Genomic DNA, 17,611 nt, shown 5'->3' with positions numbered 1-17,611 from the left:
AAAATCTTTAAAAAGAAAAAAAAGAAACCTGGGACACCTGGATGACCTAGTCGGTTAAGCGTCCTCTGACTCTCTTCTGCTTGGGGTCTGGAAATCAAGCCCCGCGGAGGGCTTCAGCTCAGCACAGAATCTGCTTGAGGTTCTCTCTGTCCCTCTGTTCCTTCCCCCACTCTCATACATGCACTCTTAATAAAGTCTTTGTAAAAAAAGTCTAAACCTGGTTAAAATGAATGCAAAATGGACTCACAGCTTTAAGCAGTGAGGCTGCTTTCTGGGAAGTGAGTTTTTAATGGCAGGGCCTCAGGCATCAGCATTAGGTGAAGGATGCAGCGCGGGTTCTTTGGTCCAGAAGGAATTTGGGCCACCTCCTTCCCCCAGGCCTCGGTTTACCCTACAGGATCCTACACATTTCTCAGGAGATGCCTGTTTTCTCAGCCATTCATAGCCTCAGCACAGCTCCTGCTGCCCCAGGAGGGCGTTGCTGGCACCCAGCAGGTGTCTGGGAGTCAGGGAGGATATTGGGCAGCATTGGCCAGACCAGCTCTGACATCCACCAGCCTCCGGAGCCTTTTAACTCACTTCAGATTGATCAAGCATCCCTGGGGCATACAACACCGAGCTGGGAACCGTGGGAAATCGGACCCAGACCGGGCCACAGAACACAGCCAGAGCGGCTGTGGCACGGCCCCAGATCTGGGAGGAAAGCACGACAGCCACCTTCCCTACTCCAATCAAGGACAAGGGCAGTCTTCTAGTTAAACATACTAATTCATTAGGAACTTTTGGTTCTCCAGGATTGGGGTGAGGCCTTCCATCAAGAGCCTCCAGACCCCCTCATTAATACAGAATTCTCGTTTGGCCCAGATGTTGTTCAGAATCACCTGGATCATGCTGGCTAATGGGCAGAGCTGGCAGCCGCCTTCAAAAGGACAAACAAGTAAGAGATGCCATGTGGGATTGGTCCAGGGAGGAAGGGGACCTGGACATGGAAAGAGGAAGGATATTCTAGGAGGGGAAGTGAGAATCAGAGGTGGCCATGAGAATAAGACTACACGGAGGATATATCAGCTCACACACAGCAAAACAGAGGAAGTAAAATGCATTTCATTTTATCATCAACCAGTGCTCCCAACCTTTCCATAATGTGACACACCCCGAGGGTGGAGAATTAACACTCAGGCACACCCCGGACCCTAATGAGGAAGCTCGAGGGCAGAAATCCAGGGAACAGTCTTCTGAGCAGAGAGAAAGCCTAGTTCAAGTCCCTGTTTGGCCTCTTATTAGCTGCATGACCTTGGGCAGACGACTGAACTTCTCTGTGAAATGGGTGTGATATGGAGACATAGTGAGAAGAACTGAGGTGTGTCAAGCGGTGAGCACAGAGCCTGATTCTCAGCACAAGCACCGAGGGGGAACCAATCCAGCGGTGCGATAGGCCAGGAGACATGTTGCAGCAAGGGACAGTAACATGGAGGCAGAGTGCAACTTCCTCGTCTGTTCAGCTTCTCTGCCAGGGCCCGGAGAGCCGAAAGCCTGTTCCTGTTAGGTCCCAGGGTGGGAATACTGGAGACAAAGACAGTGATTCAGAGCCTCTACTCGGAAATGGGGTGTCTCTGCATCCCCATGTGGCCCTGTGTCTGGGAAGTCAGGCTCAGCAAAGTCAGGTCACAAACGCCACTCCCCACCCAGATGTGGAAGTGCTTCCACATCTCTGATGGATGAGGGTGCGGCCCACAGGGGCAGAGTGTGTTTATGGGCAGGCCGGGTACAACAGGCTGACTAGGAGTTCGGAATAGGGTCAGGAGAAGTGGGCTGCTCGCCGGCCGGCGCCACAGAGTCCCCCGCCTGTTGCTGTCTGATGTACTGGTCCAGCAGGGCCGTCAGCTGGGAGGACTGGTGCTGAAGCAAGAGGTGGGTCTGGGCCATGCGGAAGGTGAGCCCTCCTACCAGCTCGCCCTGCACCAGGGCCAGGCTGGGAAGCTGGGAGTAGTTGATGAAGCCTTGTCTGCTGAGGATAGTGTCATCAATGCAGCCACCTGGAAGAACACAGGGTCAGCCGGGCGCCACGAACGCCTCTCTCCTCTCTCCTCTGAAAACAACGATCAAGATCCCAACGCATGCTCTGTTGCCCTTCTCCACCTCCCAGCCCTCCCCGAATCTGGTTCCCATGCCTGCCCTGCCCAATTCCCCCTCAGTCGGGGACTACTCCCCTCCCTTCCTTCCTAACTCTTCCCTAGAAAACCCTGACATAGGACATCCACCTGGCCCAACTGCCACTAAGTCATGGTTTCCTAAACTTTCTTAAAGAACCACAGGGCGCGGGGTGCCTGGGTGGCTCAGTGGATTAAGCCTCTGCCTTCAATTCAGGCCATGGTCTCGGGGTCCTGGGATCAAGCCCCGCATTGGGCTCTCTGCTCCACGGGGAGCCTGCTTCCCCTCTCTCTCAGCCTACTTGTGATCTCTCTCTGTCAAATAAATAAAATCTTAAGAAAAATAAAAAGAACCACAGGGTGTGTATTAGTGGGGTAGGGGGTGGTCCACGGAGACCTATAAAACCAGTCTTCTCTATAAAAGAACCATCTCTGGGGATCCCCAGTATCAGAGGAGTCCGGGAAACACTGCTCCCTGCCCTTTGGTGTCCCTTACCTGGGGGGGTTTGTTTTAAGTATCACCGTCTGTGTGGCTTTCTGTACCCCACTGCTAGACTCAAGGTGTCTGAACTTCCTCTCCCTGCAGAGGCCTCTCTGTTTTCCCTCCTCTTCTCCCCAAGGGCAGAAATGATGCCGGACTGGGGGCGCCTGGGTGGCTCAGGTGGTTAAGATCCGACTCTTGGTTTTGCCTCAGGTTATGCTCTCAGGCTTGTGAGATCCAGCCCTGCATGGGACTCCCTGCTCAGCATGGAGTCTGCTTCTCTACCTCCCCACCTCCCTCTGGCCCTGCCCCTCACCCGCCCCCTGCCTGAACTCTCTCTCTCCCTAAAATAAATAAATATAAAAAAGAAAGAAAGAAGGGAGGGAGACATGGCGGGAGGGAGGGAGGGAGGAAGGATGGATAGACGCAGAGTAGTGAGCCAACACAGGTTCCGGAAGGACACAGGTAGCCCTCAACAAATGGTGCTACTGACTCAGGCCCCATCTGTGAGTGATGGCCACCCACAAGGATGGCCACAGTTCTACCCATGTGTACTTAGCAGATGGCATCAGGCCGCATAGCACCCACTCCCCTTCATCCCCATCTTCAACCCACAAGGGTGCTTGCTCACCTAGCAGTGGCAGGAAGGGCACACTCTTCAAGACTCGTACCATCTCCTTGACCTTGGGCTCCTCACTGACCAGCAGGAAGTTGTGCCCCACAAAGAGGGGCAGCAGGTTCTGGTACTTGGAATCCTCCAGGAAAGGCTTTAGAACCTGGAACAGCAGAATAAACAGCTTCCTAGGGACAAGTGGGAGGAAAGGCTGCCCACCCCAGTCACAGGCCAAGTCAGGCTGTGAGTGCAAGCTGACAGTCTCCTCGACCCCCAGTCACAGTGCAGGCACCAGACTGGAGGGTTGCTTGGGGTCGGGGGGGTTGAACACACCTGATCTGGGAAGGGGCCCTGCAGTCCGCATTGGTGGAGGCAGGGGAGCGGGGTGCCCGCACCAGAGGGCTGCTCCCTACCTGGTTGGGGAAGACCTTCAACAGGATCTTGTGCTTCCGCAGCCGGTGCCGTATGAGCAGCTTGTCCTCTGCACTCAGAGCCACATTCTGGCAGACAGCTATCATTCGGTTCTCTCGGAAAACCGTGTCTATCTCCCGACGGAGGAGGCGGATGAGGCCTGTTTCCTGTAGTCAGGAAGAGATGACCCAGGGCACATCAGCTGCCCTTCTCCTTGTCCCCCTTTCTCCCCAGGGGAACGGGTGCTGGGACCCGCAGGGATGCCCAAACAGGGGAAGTATCGGTGTTCAGGAGGAGGGTTGGGGCCCTGCCTCGCAGGACATGCTCCCCCTCCCATTCTGCCCTTCGTTTTTGTCGGATAACCACGATCTTTAGAGCAGTGTTGTCACACCTGACAAAGCTCATCCCCATGACCTGGTCACTGGTCTGACCCAGTCAACATATGACAATAATGTGGTCAAAATTACTTTCTCTGATGCTGTATTCATGTTGAATCAATTCACCAATTATAAACATAAGATAATTCTTTTGCAGTGTTAATTCAGAACCGAGGATAAGACTTCATTTTCTGAAAACAGTGTTTCTCAAAATTGACAGCATGTGGGCCTGACAACAAGCATAAAGGTACAAATTCCCCTGGTCTTTCTGCTCTTTTAAAGGACAAAAAAGTTCCTCCCATTCCTCTAGGAAAACACAGAAGCTTCAAGTCCTTTCAAGACAACAGAGATACTCTCCCCTATCTCCACCTGCTTGCATAACTTTCACACAATTTGGGGGAGACAAGTAAAGAATGAAGGAAATCCAGGAGGCCCATCCAATCCATAGTGCCCAAAATGCCAAGCAGGTTCAAGCACACATTTCATTTTATAAAACATCTGGCCCACGGGGTCAAAGATGGGAAGTAGTGATGTGGAGGGGTAGGTCCTGGAGAGCTACTTCATTATGGCTTCAGAGACAAGGTCACATCAATCCACCATCCCAGCACCAAGGACGGGCAGTGTCCTCCTTACCTCTGGTGGGGGACTGGGAGGACTCGGTAGGCATCTTGGGTTGATAGCAGGTTTTGGAGGGATATACTCAGTCACAGCCATCAGCTTCTGCCGCTGGAAATGCATCACACGACGATGGCGGGTAACAGCCTTAGAGCCACAGCGGATGGTCTGGAGGGTGGGCAGCCGACCTAGGAGGGGAAATGGCAACGCTGTGACATGCAGCTTCTGAGAGTCCTTAGTCAGTCTCAGATGGAGAAAAAGCCCATCTCTGAGCAAGACAACCATGGCTCACAGAGCTAGACCCAACACAAGAGAGGGAAAAGGAATTGTCTGCTAAGAATTCTAAATCCCCCAAACTTCCCTTCTCTTTAATGAGTGACCTGAGGTCAAATGTTTGATCCTTTGAGGCTCCCATTTCTCCAGCTCTTCTATATGTACAGAAATGGGTTGGGGGGGGGGAGATAAGAACAAGGGAAAAAGTAAATTTGAACACATTAAAAAAGGGGGGAGAGGATTGAGCAAATTTTTTTCCTATTTTTTTTTTTAAGATTTTATTTCTTTCTTTGAGAGAATGTGATGGAGAACACAGAATAGGGGTGGAGAGGCAGAGGGCGAAGGAGAAGCAGACTCCCCGCTGAGCAGGCAGCCTGACACATGGCTCGATCCCAAGACCCCGGGATCATGACCTGAGCTGAAGGCAGATGCTTAACCCACTGAGCCACCCAGGCCTCCTGCAAATTTTTCTTAAATAGCCAAATAGTAAATCTTTAAAGTTAAAGAACCATACAGTCTGCAACTACTACTCAACCCTGCCATCGTATCATGAAAACAACCCTAGACAATACGAAACAAGCAGAAGTGGCTGTATTCTAATAAAACTTTATTTATAAAACATGGTGACCAGTCCTGCCGCAATATGGCAACCCCTGGTTTAAGCCAACCATTCTAAAGGTGTGCTCCCTTTACTCAGCCAGCAACATCAGCATCTCCTGGTTACTGGTTAGAAACCTAAGTTCTCACGGCCTGTCCTGGTCCTCTTGAATCAGAAACACTGGAGGGGAGCCCAGCAAACAGTGGTCTCTAATAAGCCTTCAAGTGTTACGGATGCATGCTGAAGTCCAAAACCATTGCTCTAGAACTGCTCTGAAGCCTTCGCCCATGAATTGAAGCAAGAGGGAAAAGAAGTTACACGGCCCTCACAGCTACCCCAAACAAGCCTCCCATTCCCTTGTTCTTGTTTACAGGCATCGCTGGAGAGCACGCCTCAGAAGATAAGGGAGCCACTTAAAAGCTGTAAGCCTAACTGACCCCTTCATCTTCAATGAAAGGACCCAGGCTAGAGCTTCCCACTTTCAGCCCTTCCCAAGATTGGGATGGGGTCTCAGGGAAAAGGTCAGCTAGAAGGTGGCTCTAATAGAGAGCATGGAGGTTTACTGGGGTGAGAGGTTTTATTGCCAGCAGCCACAAAACCCAAGTTAAGAACACAGGTTTTGGATCAGATGAACCAGATTTTTTTTAAGAGAAAGAGGTAGGGGGGTGCTCAGAGGGAAAGCAAGAATGCCAAGCAGACTCCAAGCTCAGCAGCACTGAGCCTGAAATGGGCTCAATCTGACCACCCTGGGATCAGGATCCAAGCTAAAACCAAGAGTTGGATGCTTAAATCTACTAAGCCCCCCAGGTGCCCCCCTAGATGGAATAAGATTTTAATCTCTTCTGTCACTTACTAGCTGTGACCTTGACCACTCAACTGCTCTAAACTTGAAATTCTTCACCTGTAAAGAGGAGATGATCATGACTTCTCCGTGACATGCTTTAAGATTTAAATGAGATAATACATGTAAATCATTTATTTACCACTGTGCCTGGCCTATATTATGTGAGTGAAATCATTCATTAAACAAATGTCTATTACATGCTTAATGCCAGGCACCACGCCACCTGCCGGCTACGCTGAATGAACATAAGGGTTCTGCCTTTACCGAATGTGAAGTCTAAAACAGGAAACAACACATAAACAAATGCAAAATTACAGACTGAGGGGTGAAAGGGGTCCATAAACAGGCTGCAAAATACACATTTTAACAACAAAAACCTGCTTTGCAGAAGGTGGCCAGGGCAGGCCTGAGCAGGTGACATTTAGGCCGAGACCGTGAAAAGATGGCACAGCGCCAAGGTCCGGGCGGGCAGTGGTACAAGCAAAGGAAAGTGGAGGCGAGCAGGAGCTGGGTGGTGGATTACAGAAACGCAGAGAAGGAAGGGGGCCTCGGGCGGAGGGAAGAAACACTGTGGTTGTCGCTGTCATTGTTGCTGCGCTGCTGTTACTACTAATGTCTGCAGCCACAGGGAATTAGACGAAGGAAGGAGACCAGCGATCTAGCTGTGTTCAGGGGTCATCAGGAGCTGTCTGGATTAAGAGATTGCGGGAGAGGGTCAGTAGTGGAGGAGGGGAGACAGAACTAGAGAGCGCCGTCCGGAACGCGCCATGAGGACCTAGGCCGCTCCTTACCCGCCCGGGGCAGGAGACCCCCTCGCAGCATCCCAGACACGGCCGCAGCCATCGCCACCGGAAGCACAGTCGGGAGCTGGAAGGGACAGAAGGAGCTAAGGATTGTGGGAAGTCCTGGGACCGGAAACAGCCCGCGAATCCGCCGGCTGGAGCACTAATCCGCATGCGCTGAGCCGCTGGGAGCCCGCCCCACTGACGCCCAACCGGGCGTCCAGTCTCCTAGCAACGACGCTTGGACTCTGGGGCACAGCTCTTTTCTTTCCATCCGCACCCGCCACTCTCTACCCACAATCTCCCAGTTTTACTAGCCCCGTTTCACTCGTCAAACTCCTGAGCCGCCGCCTAGATTTACTTTTGTCTTCTACCGCACCTCATGCATTAGCTCTGAATCAACCACTTTCCCTTATCCCTCGAGTCTCCGAGCTTCTCCCTCCTCACACCATCCTGGGTTCCGCCACCCCCGGGGCTATCCAAGTTGGTCGGCTTCCCTTCGTCCTAAGCCCATGCCAGGCCAGTAGCCTTTAAATGATGCCCGGAGGTGAGTAGGGGATGGGGTGGTGAGTAGAAGATTCGGATAACGGTACGGTCGGGTTTCCAAGAATAAGAAACGTAACAATTGGACTCATCTTTTCACAGCTAAGCTTGCCCAGAGTCCAGAGGAAGGGGGCATCTGCATTACTGAAGCCCTTATCACCAAGCGGAACTTGACGTTCCCTGAAGATGAGGATCTGTCAGAGAAGATGTGAGTGCCAGGGGTAGAAGGAGGTGGTGGACGATTGAAACACACAGGATGACCAGTCCCCTGAGCTGTACTGGTTTGTCAACTCATCTTTATCCCTCTCTTTACCTACTCCATGCATTCAATCAGTGGTCATGTCCAATTGATTTTGCCTCCTTAAACATTATTCTATTCCTTTTCTTTTCTTTTTCCTTTTAAAACCATGCCCACTGAACTGCCTTAAATAAGGCTCTTAGGCCATCACCTCTCAACAAACTCCTAATTAGTTTCCCCTGCCCCCGGGCCTGGATCCCTGTACTGTTACCAAAGTGATCCTTTTAAATGATAAATCTGATCAGGCACACCTTGATGGAACTTTCCTTGGCTCTCTAGTACTTCCAGAATAAAATCCAAATGCCTTAGCATGAGTTGAGCTCTGCTGCCTTTTTAGCCTTATTTCTTGCCGTTCTCCACTATTCCTCTAAGACCTGACATTCTCACACCTTAGCGCCTTACTTCTCAGATTGGTGCTGAGCAACATCACCTGGGAGGTTGTTAGTAATGACTCTCAGGCCCACCCCAGACCTACTTAACCAGAAACTGCATTTGAACAAAAATTCCAAGGGACTCATGGACCCCAACTTTAATGTTGGAGAAAGCCTGGATTAGCACACACTGTTCCTTCTGTTTGACATGCCTTCTCCTCATCCCCTTCTCACCTTCCCAGCCAACTCCCACTTACATCACCTCCTCCAGGAAGCATTCCCTGTCCCCCAATTCAGGAGTCCATGCACAGTTCAGGCACTCCTTTGGTCCCTTGTACTTGTGTCTGTCATCCACTTGTCATAGATGTTTGGCCGGCTTGTCGAATAATGATGGGCAGGGACTCTCATTTGTCTCTAGTGGGCATGCAGTAAATATTGTGGGATGAATGAATGAGTGAATGGGAAAAAGGTCCTTCCATGGACCACTCAAAAGGGAAGGAAGGACGGATCCTCCTTCCAAGTTGTCTCATCTCTGCCCCGGTCCCAGCTTCCACCGTCCACGCTGGTTCAAGGAAGTCTTCCCTTGCCTCTGAGTCTCTCCAGGAACCATAAGCTGCTATCACCCATTTCCTGGTCCAAGGGCCTTCTACTCCTCTCACCCTCTGATCCTTCCCAGTGCTTCTGACCAAGATCCAGGTCTCCAGTTTCATGGTTTCATGATGGGGACACCGCCTCATGAGTTCCTGACATCTCATCAAAGGCACTTATCTTGAAACCCCTTTCCTCCCCCTCCCATCTTCCCTGCTGAGACAATATAGAAGTGGCATTCCATTACAATACCTGCTGACTGTTCTTCCAGGTTTCACACTCTGGCTGAACTGCAGACTGTCCGCCTGGACCGGGAGGGGATTACCACTATCGGGAATCTTGAGGGCCTCCAGAACCTTCACAGCCTTTATCTGCAAGCGGTAACTTCTTGCCTCCTGCCCTTCTTCCCCCTTCACCCTCTGTGGACCAAGTCTGTTTAATCCAAAAACAACCAATCAGGTCACCTTGCCCATTCCCTGCCATTCAGGGAGGCAGACCTTCATTGAAACTGTTCCTATATGGGTGCCTGATTGGCTTATCTGTAGAGCATGCACTCTTGATCTCAGGATTGTAAGTTCAAGCCCCACATTAGGTGTAGAGATTACTTGGAAGAAAGGAAGGAAAGAAAAAAAGAAAGAAAAGGAAGGAAGGAAGAAGAGGAAGGAAGGAAAGAGGGAAGGGGAAGAAAAGAAGGAAGGAACTGTTCCCAGATGAATCAGGAATTCTCTTCAGTTGGAAGAGCAATCCTCCCTGAAGAAATCCTAAGCATGCTCTTGAATCACTGGTTTTTTTGTCAGACAACTTCTCTGGGCCTCAAAGTTCTTTTTGGTATCTACCTTATCATGTTATATATATATAGCTCGAGCCCATTTCCTGTTTTATAGAAGTGGAAGAGGGAGCCAGAAGATTCTACTGCATCCTTCAGAACCTTGAAGGCTGTTTTGTTGTCGGAGGTGGTGGTGGTGGTGGTGGTTGACTGACTGAGTTTCAGGGTCCTCCAGGTTGACTGTACCCCGCTCCTTTCGTCTTTCCCCGCAGGAACTTTACAAATCAAAGTCACGTGTGCCCATTACTCCCTGTGTGTACCTAAGCCACCGCTCAGGCCTCCACTTACTGCCCCGTGGCCCCTTGGTCTCCTTCTTGACTTCCAGGCCCCTCTGTGGTTGTGGGCTGAGCAGCGTATACTTTAATGAAGCATAGCTAGCCCCCAAGTTGATCCCCCCTTGACCATCCACCCAGAGAAAGCAAATCATCCCCAGGTAGCGAGAACCAGTTCAGGGGGCAGGGGGTCATTCCCAGAGCGCCAGTTCGCCAGCGGCAACAGGGGACAGGTTCTACCCAGTTTCCCCAACTCGTTTGCTTTCTGCAGAATAAGATCCAGCGGATTGAGAACCTGGCCTGCGTCCCCTCCTTGCGGTACGTGGTGTATAGGGCTCAGGCCTGGGGGAGAGGGAGAGAGCGGGGAGAAGGGGAGACCCACCCATGCCCCAGAGAACTGGTCCAGACTTCTCCAAGCCTAATGTCTTGTCCACCGAGGACCCAACAAGCCCTGCTCTGCTTCCCCCACCCAAGGGGCCACAAGTCCCCACTCATCATCAGGCTGCTCAGCCAGGGCCCCCAGGCGCCTGGTGTCCTCCTTCCTTCCTCCCGTGGTTCCATGATGCAGCTCTGTCTTTGCACCCCTTCCTTCCCCCCAACAGCTTCCTGTCTCTGGCAGGAAACCAAATCAAGCAGGTGGAAAACCTCCGTGACCTCCCACATCTCCAGTTTCTGGACCTTTCTGAGAACCTGATAGAAACACTGAAGCTGGGTAGGAAGGCCCTGGCCCCAGCTCATGGGATAAGCCTTGTGTGGGACCCCCTTCTCCGCTACCATCTCCTCATGCTCGCGTTGGCAGCACGGCCTCTGGGGGTCTGGGGAGGCTGTACAAAGAGACAGAGGCTTTGGGCGGGGAGAGGGGTAGGACACCCTTGTTCCCTTCTCCCTGGTGCACGCAGATGAGTTCCCTCAGAGCCTTCTCATCCTCAACCTGACCGGAAACAGCTGCACCAAACAGGATGGATACAGGTGAGGAGGACATGAGGGCAGGAAGAAATGGGGGGTGGCCGAGCTCCTCCTCCTACCTCCACGCAGGCCCCCTCTCAGCTTGCAAACTGGTCACTATCCACAGCGCCTTCTCCTCCACCCCGGCTCAAGTGGGACACTTTTTCTCTCTCACCCCGAGGTCCACACGGAGCCAGCCCTTAGCTTTCCGGGACTGACCACAGGCCCATCTCCCCGCCTGTGAACACGAACCCTCCCAGTGTGGTTGCTGTGGCTTGTGTCTGCACTTCCTCCCAGGCTCCCCACCCATGGGTGCTCTCCCCGGGTGGGGGGGTCCTCTGCTCTTTCTGCCCTACAGGGAGCTGGTCACAGAAGCCCTGCCGTTGCTCCTGGACCTGGACAAGCAGCCTGTGTTAGAGCGCTGGGCCTCAGATGAGGAGGAGAAAGCCTCAGACGATGAAGAGGAGGAGTTCCCGGAGCTGAGCAGCCCGTTCTGCACAGAGCGAGGTGGTCCTGCCTTCCAAGGCTTGCACCCTCTCTAGAACTCTCCTCTGCCCTGTGCGGCACTGGGGCAGCTAAGTCCTGCCAGGGCTAGGCGTCAGTCTGGGGTGCAAGTGACGCGTCCTCCCCACCCCAACCCTGGGCCCCTCCTCATAGGGATGGCAGCAGGTTAGTCTGCTCTAAGGGTCATCCAGAGACCTCCCTGCCAAAGGCCTTCCTGCCACGCCCAGGGCTCCGTCTACCACCTACCGTCTTGTCCCTCCCAGGCTTCCTCCAGGAGCTGGAGCAGGAGATGGACAGACACAAGGAGCGCAGACAGCAGACAGCCCTGAATGAGCACCTTCAGAGGATGGAGATGAAGCCTGCCCTCACTGACCTCCCCCTGCTGCCTGGGGGACCCGTGGCTAAGGACAGCAGTCCCTCTGTCACCCCCAGCCAAGGGAAGGAGACACCCCCCAAGCCTGCCTCCTTGCCACAAGCCACCTCTGCCACCAAGAAACCCTGCCCTCTGGTTTCCAGCCAGCAAAGCACTGTCCAGGCAAAGAAGGGGACCAAAGCAGCCACAGGCCCCAAGGCCTCTGTGTCAAGGGCCCCCAGCACAACCAAAACTGTGACCAAAAGAATCAAGAAGTGAAGGGCAGCCCGTCCCTACCAGCAATTCCACAGGAACAAGGAAGGGGGAAGAAAAGGGCATGGGCATGGGTGGGGCCTCCCCTCCTCCTCAGACCCCTCACCTGTGACAGGAGGCTCCCCCAGTAAAATGTCACCCAGCCCTGAGTATGTCTTTCATGTCATTGGGGGACATCAAGCAGTCAAGGCAGTGGGAAGGAGTCACAGAAATACAGAACCCAACTCTACTGAACATGTTTCTGGACATTTTGGGAACCACCCAAAGGACTGGCCCACCTCAGGTCCCCACCTGGCTGCCTGGGCCCTGAGCAGGCCTCACAGTGTGGAAGATGCCATTTTCCAGAGGGCACAGCTCACTGCCATCCTTGGGGTGTGCCCTCCAAGGTTCAAGCCAAGGACCAAAAACCCGTGGTCCTCATTCTCCTTAAACAGTAGCCCCATAGTGTGCCAGGCACATTCTCTTGGGCATACCCGCACACACACCTGGGGAGACCACCTCTCCTCACAGACCCCTGCCACAGCCTCCCCCATCGAGTCCCCATCCCCCAAGAGAAGACTGTGCTGCCCAGTAGACAACCAGAGGCCCAAGGCTGCCCTTTGCCCTCACTCGGCTCTCCCACCCCCACTAGAGCCGGGATCAAGTTCACTGAACAGTGAAATAGTGTACTTTATTAAGGCAAAGTCTGAGCTGGCCACCCAGAACAAGACTGAGGGGAGTGAAGGGCTTGTACTGATCCTGCCGTCCCAGAGGTCCTGTGCCCACCCCAGGCCAGGACCAGCTGTGGCGCTCAGCCATATACCTGGCTCTCCCTCTCCACAAAGGACTGGAAGAGGGCGCCCAGCTCCTGTGGGGGTGGGGCCCACTCCCCGGCCAGCAGCCGCCGTGCAGCCTCCAGGCCTTCCTGCTCCAGGTCCCGCTGCTTCTGCCGGAGCTGCTGTCCCCGATCCTGCCCAGGAAAGGCAGAGATGAGTCCCTGGGACAGGCTTCCCTCCAGATCACTGGGAGATACCTGCCATCTCCCACAAGCAGGAGAAAGGACAGGGTCCCCGACATTCCTCTGGGCAGCTAGCTTTGAAGGCAGAGACTCCTCCTGGCAGCTCTGGAGTCTCCCCTCCACTCCCAGGTCCACTCATATTTCCAGAATCCCAACTGGGCATGGGAGAAGTGAGTCATGTCCCCAGAGTAGCCCCTAATCCCCGGGGCTTACCTGCCCACTCTCCATCAGCCCCAGGGCCACCTGGTGTCCACGGTAGAGGCTGTGCCGGCGATCCACCTGAGTCTGGAATCGGGGCTGGGTCCGAACAGGATCCTGTGCTCCAAAAGTGGGGGACACCACCTGGGGGGCCGGGGCCGCGCCCGCCCCAAAGATGAAAGGTTTGAACACTGACCTAATGGGACAGAGATGGAAGGAATGAAGGCTATCACATCCCCCCGGACACACACACACACACACACATACCCCGCCTGGCAAGCTCTCCCCTGCCTTCCTCACCCTCATTCCCCTCACCTGGATGGGTCTGGTGTGGCAGTGAGGAAGTGGACACAGGGCTGTGTGGGATCCCGGGGCAGGATGGACACCATGCTGGCCGTGGTGCGAAAGCCTCCCGAGTCCATACAGATGCCACTCTCCTTGTTCCTGAGAATGCCCATCATCACCTCTGCCGTGATGCCCCCTGCGAAGGAGGACAGGCTGAGGGGCCCCCAGGGCAGAAGGGGACCCTCTGGCCCCAGGTAAAGTCTGTGGGAGGGGAGAGAGGCCGGCACTGCCATGGCCCTCGGGCCCCCAGCCCGCTGCCGTCCACTCACTGACCTCGCTGCTGCTGCAGCAGCTCTCGCCCGGCCTGAAAGCGGGCTTTGGCAGCTTCCATGCGCACAGGCTGCTGAGTCAGGGAGAAGACCTGAGCGAAGTCGAAAGCGCTCTGCCCACCCCACCAGCCCTGGGCCAGGGCATGGGTCCGCAGCTCTGAGTGTTCGGCGGAGATGTCTGTGCCAATGCTCAGCTGGTTGGAGATGTTGCGGGCCCCCTCTGTGGAGGAGGCGGGAAGGGGAGGGAATGGCTCCTTTATCATGAAGCACCTACTCTGTGCCAGGGGCTGAGAACAGGGCAGTGAAGAAAACAGCCCTTCCCTCGTGGAGACGGAGACAGACACGTGAGCTTGAGGCTGTGGCAAGTGCAAGGAAGAAGCACCTGCTTGCATATACTGGGGGTGGGGGGGCGGGGGGGCTAACCACCAGGGAGTCCAGGAAGGCTCCCCAGAGGAAGCAGCAGGCTAGAGCACAAAGAGGATTTAAGCAATCGAAGGGGAAAGGGTCCTCAGTGGGCTCATCTCCCACCACCCCAGGTACGCTGACCACCCTGAGGTTTGCACCTGGATCCGCCCTGCCCGGCCCTCATCCCACCCCCTTCCAAGGCTGGCCGAAGGGGACGCCTCCAGGAGGCAGGCCCCAGTGCCGGGCCCTCACCCCGGATCCTCTGTGCGGCCCACAGCCTCCCCGCCGTCTCCAGCACCCACGCCTCAGTCCGGTCAGCCAGCAGGAAAGTGTTGTGGTAGCAGAACGGGGCAGGGTCCTCCCGGCAGCTGCCCCCTTGCCCATGGCGCTCCAGCAAGCCCGTGATAACGTGCAAGGCCTCCAGGGCAGAGCGGCTCCGTTCTAAGGCAAGCCTGGCACGGGGAGAGGGGCCGGGACCAGAAGGGCAGTGAGGTACTGGCGGCGGGTGACAGAAGCCCCAGTGGACAGACGCAGCCCGGGGAGGCCCGCGTTACACAATCTGCCCACAGTGGTTGTGTGGAGCGCAGTTAGGCCAGGGGTTTTCAAGTTTGGCTCTGAGGGTCCCCTGAAAAGGCCTGAAACTTGGTCTCGGAGAGAGAAGCACACCACGCCCCCCAGCCTCTCTTCAACCCGAGCGGCTCTGCTTTAACTCGCTTCATACATTGGGACTCCATTGGGGGGCGGGGGGGGGGGAGCGCTTCTACTGAAAAAAGAAATGTGAAACCACTGCCCTATTTCTGGGCCAGGGGAGGCACAGAAGGGGCCATACTTGGGAGCTCCTTACGAGACTGGAGATGGGGCCAGAAGAGAGGAGGAGCGGGGGCAGCCTGTCTGGGCTCGCAAGGGGGACAAAAAGAAGGGGGCCCCGTGACCCGAGCTTAGGGGAGGGGGGAATGGCACTCAGCTCTCAGACTTCCAGCACCAGACGATAAGGGAGGGCAGTGTCCCCACCTGAGCAGATCCATGCCCAGCAGGGCTTCCCCCTTGCCAACTGGCTCCTTGGTCCACACCGCCTCATTGCCAATGCAGACACCATGTTCATTGGCGCCCATCTCTGCCCCCCAGAGCCACGAAGGTCGGCTCAGGATCACCGCATGAGTCTCTGACACCTGGTCCACCTCAATGTAGGTGCACTGCAGGTAAGAGGGGAGAAGGGGAGAGCCTACTCATAAAGGGTTTTAGTATTCCCACTAGCCCAGGAGCAGGCTAAGTCAGAGGCTAGGTCCAGGCTGGTAGACCAGAAGGTCATGCTCTTTCCTGCACCTGTGGTGGCTTTCCAGGGGCCTGAGGAGCGGAGGAGGCACGTCTGAGGCGGAGGCTCAGATCTGCCACAGCTCCTAGCTCTTCCATAAGGCCTAACCCACCTGGAGCCGGCTTCCAGGGGGGTGAGTGCTTGCGGGTACAAACACCACCTCCTGCACTTCGTCCCGGGGCCGGTCAGAGTTCTTGGCAAAGATCACGGCGGGGATGGCCGAGGCCGGGGGTACCGAGACAAAGCAATCGCAGGAACGCGGGGCGTCGGGGTTCCAAGAAGCCATCTGGGGAGAGGTGGGGAGGAATGGGTCCTCTTCGGGCGACCTCTCCACCATCCTGGCCAGAGCTCAGACCCCTGGGAGCCCCTATCCCAACACGTGTCAAGAGACACTCGGAGGTCACTGCCGTTGGATTCGCGATGCTCAGCACCGTACACAGGCGGAGGCACCAGCTCTCGGCCCGGGCTCCAGGCTCGCGGCTCCGCAGGCGGGCGCAGAACGCACGCTCCCAGGGTCCTGCCCTACCGGGAGCCCGGCTCTCCGGCGCAGTCGCGGGACCCCCTCCCTCAACACGCTACCCCTCCCTCCACGCCCCCATTCTATACCCACTTTCTCTCTTCCCCAATACGGTCTGCCCCTAACCTTACTCCCTCCAAGATCCCCAGCTTAGTCCCGACAGCCACCGCCTCCGGTTCGGGTCATTGGGCGGAGGCTCCCAGGTGACCTGGAAGGCTTTGGCCCGGAAGGCGGAGCCAGAACCAAGCGCTTGCAGTTCTACCGTCTTCCACCAGGGCGCGCGCCAGCACTAGTTCTTGGAGCGGAGCGGCCTCGGAAACCGTGTTAGGCAACCTGTCCTTGCCGGCGCCGCTCTCAGGCTGGAAAAAGGCTGCGACGAATCCGGGGGCACTTCCAATGGGGTCCCTATGGGGAGCAGGAGCTGGGGGTGGAAAGAAGCCCACGTGAAAAGAGAGGAAATAAAAACCAGATCTGTTAGAGAGCGCAGATTGCTGGGGCATCTGGAGGAGAGAACTCAGCTACTCGTGTCCTGGTTTGAATTACAAAGGTGCGACCTACCCCAGTCCCCACCAGGGCGCAAGATCTGTCAGATTGTCACAGGGCTGAAGGTGTAGGGTTAATGCATTTTTTAAAACGCATATATTCTCAAAACCCACCTGACCCCAAAAGGTGGATTCTGCCCCACAGTGCTTGAACTCCTAGAAAGATAGCTTTGAAAGGATATTTGAAAATTTCTAGTCCAAAGATTTGGTGCCTTTAAATAGAGTGAAACTGAAACAGCAAAGAAGTCTTTTTTTTTTTTTTTAAGATTTTATTTATTTATTTGACAAAGAGAGATCACAAGTAGGCAGAGAGGCAGGCAGAGAGAGAGGGGGAAGCAGGCTCTCTGCCAAGCAGAGAGCCTAACATGGGGCTCCATCTCAGGACCCCGAGACCATGACCTGAGCTGAAGGCAGTGGCTTAATCCACTGAGCCACCCAGGCGCCCCCAGCAAAGAAGTCTTGGCCAAGGGGGCACATATTGATGTGTGGGTGGACTCTGATCCCAAATGTTCTGCTTTCCAGGTCATTTTCCCCTATTAACCCTCTCTGTAACCGGCACTTAAGCAAATGTATGCTACTCCTTTTGCTCTGTGGAGCCCTCCAGGATTGGGGACAGGAGAGATACTGCAGATTCTTTACTTCTCCCACATCCATCCTGCCAACAAATAAGGCTGCTGCTCAGAGCCCTTGGTGACAGCGTGGCAGCCTGGGGTCATTCCTGGGAGGGAAATGAAGACCACGTTTTCCCCAGGAGGCAGGCTATGGGCAGGTGCACCAGATAAGGCTGTTTGGGGGATATGAAATCCGAGATAATTCTTAATTGCCTATAGGTATCCAAGGCTGATTCTGAAAAGGAAGCTGTCCCTAAGGAGATGGGCTTCACTTTCAGAAGGTGCACTGCCACTTGCAG

The 17,611-nt window shown here is 54.8% G+C and overlaps 3 protein-coding genes across 6 annotated transcripts; 1 reads left to right on the top strand and 2 right to left on the bottom strand.

Moving 5' to 3' along the window:
* Window positions 1-1,093: 1,093 nt before the first annotated feature.
* Window positions 1,094-9,215, bottom strand: MRPL10 (mitochondrial ribosomal protein L10). Its single transcript, XM_044248812.1, has 6 exons — window positions 9,197-9,215; window positions 7,154-7,229; window positions 4,666-4,835; window positions 3,658-3,822; window positions 3,263-3,407; window positions 1,094-2,036 (listed from the first exon to the last, which is right to left on the bottom strand). The coding sequence occupies exons 2-6, from the start codon at window positions 7,203-7,205 to the stop codon at window positions 1,780-1,782; spliced, it is 789 nt and encodes a 262-aa protein (XP_044104747.1). The 5' UTR covers window positions 7,206-7,229; window positions 9,197-9,215; the 3' UTR covers window positions 1,094-1,779.
* Window positions 7,392-12,265, top strand: LRRC46 (leucine rich repeat containing 46). Its single transcript, XM_044248811.1, has 8 exons — window positions 7,392-7,691; window positions 7,790-7,895; window positions 9,216-9,324; window positions 10,314-10,360; window positions 10,645-10,754; window positions 10,942-11,011; window positions 11,346-11,494; window positions 11,755-12,265. Exons 1-8 carry the CDS (start codon window positions 7,679-7,681, stop codon window positions 12,120-12,122), a joined length of 972 nt encoding a protein of 323 aa, XP_044104746.1. The 5' UTR covers window positions 7,392-7,678; the 3' UTR covers window positions 12,123-12,265.
* Window positions 12,266-12,765: 500 nt separating this feature from the next.
* On the bottom strand, window positions 12,766-16,335 carry SCRN2 (secernin 2). Of its 4 annotated transcripts, none has more exons than XM_044248808.1 (8): window positions 16,286-16,335; window positions 15,755-15,928; window positions 15,342-15,523; window positions 14,583-14,782; window positions 13,930-14,145; window positions 13,627-13,792; window positions 13,327-13,507; window positions 12,766-13,065 (listed from the first exon to the last, which is right to left on the bottom strand). In XM_044248808.1, the coding sequence occupies exons 2-8, from the start codon at window positions 15,926-15,928 to the stop codon at window positions 12,907-12,909; spliced, it is 1,278 nt and encodes a 425-aa protein (XP_044104743.1). In that variant the 5' UTR covers window positions 16,286-16,335; the 3' UTR covers window positions 12,766-12,906. The 4 variants fall into 4 exon arrangements, with proteins under 4 accessions (XP_044104743.1, XP_044104744.1, XP_044104742.1 ...); XM_044248809.1 differs by having other exon boundaries at window positions 16,291-16,316; XM_044248807.1 differs by lacking the exon at window positions 16,286-16,335 and having other exon boundaries at window positions 15,755-16,170.
* Window positions 16,336-17,611: the final 1,276 nt, after the last annotated feature.

This window comes from Neovison vison, chromosome 5 (assembly GCF_020171115.1).
Source record: "Neovison vison isolate M4711 chromosome 5, ASM_NN_V1, whole genome shotgun sequence".
Taxonomy (NCBI): Eukaryota; Metazoa; Chordata; class Mammalia; order Carnivora; family Mustelidae; genus Neogale; species Neogale vison.
This window is presented reverse-complemented; position numbering and strand designations above follow the sequence as displayed.

Excerpts from the sequence above, each read along its gene's own strand:
- LRRC46 (XM_044248811.1), top strand. Across the intron at positions 7,896-9,215 it reads GAGGATCTGTCAGAGAAGAT|GTTTCACACTCTGGCTGAAC; the intron begins GTGAGTGCCAGG and ends CTGTTCTTCCAG. Across the intron at positions 10,361-10,644 it reads GCCTGCGTCCCCTCCTTGCG|CTTCCTGTCTCTGGCAGGAA; the intron begins GTACGTGGTGTA and ends TCCCCCCAACAG.
- MRPL10 (XM_044248812.1), bottom strand. The coding sequence starts at position 7,205 with ATGGCTGCGGCCGTGTCTGGGATGCTGCGAGGGGGTCTCCTGCCCCGG. Across the intron at positions 3,408-3,657 it reads TGAAGGTCTTCCCCAACCAG|GTTCTAAAGCCTTTCCTGGA; the intron begins GTAGGGAGCAGC and ends CTGCTGTTCCAG. Across the intron at positions 2,037-3,262 it reads GCCCTTCCTGCCACTGCTAG|GTGGCTGCATTGATGACACT; the intron begins GTGAGCAAGCAC and ends GTGTTCTTCCAG.
- SCRN2 (XM_044248807.1), bottom strand. The coding sequence starts at position 15,979 with ATGGTGGAGAGGTCGCCCGAAGAGGACCCATTCCTCCCCACCTCTCCC. Across the intron at positions 14,783-15,341 it reads CTGGGCATGGATCTGCTCAG|GCTTGCCTTAGAACGGAGCC; the intron begins GTGGGGACACTG and ends TCCCCGTGCCAG. Across the intron at positions 13,793-13,929 it reads GCTGCTGCAGCAGCAGCGAG|GGGGCATCACGGCAGAGGTG; the intron begins GTCAGTGAGTGG and ends CCTCCTTCGCAG.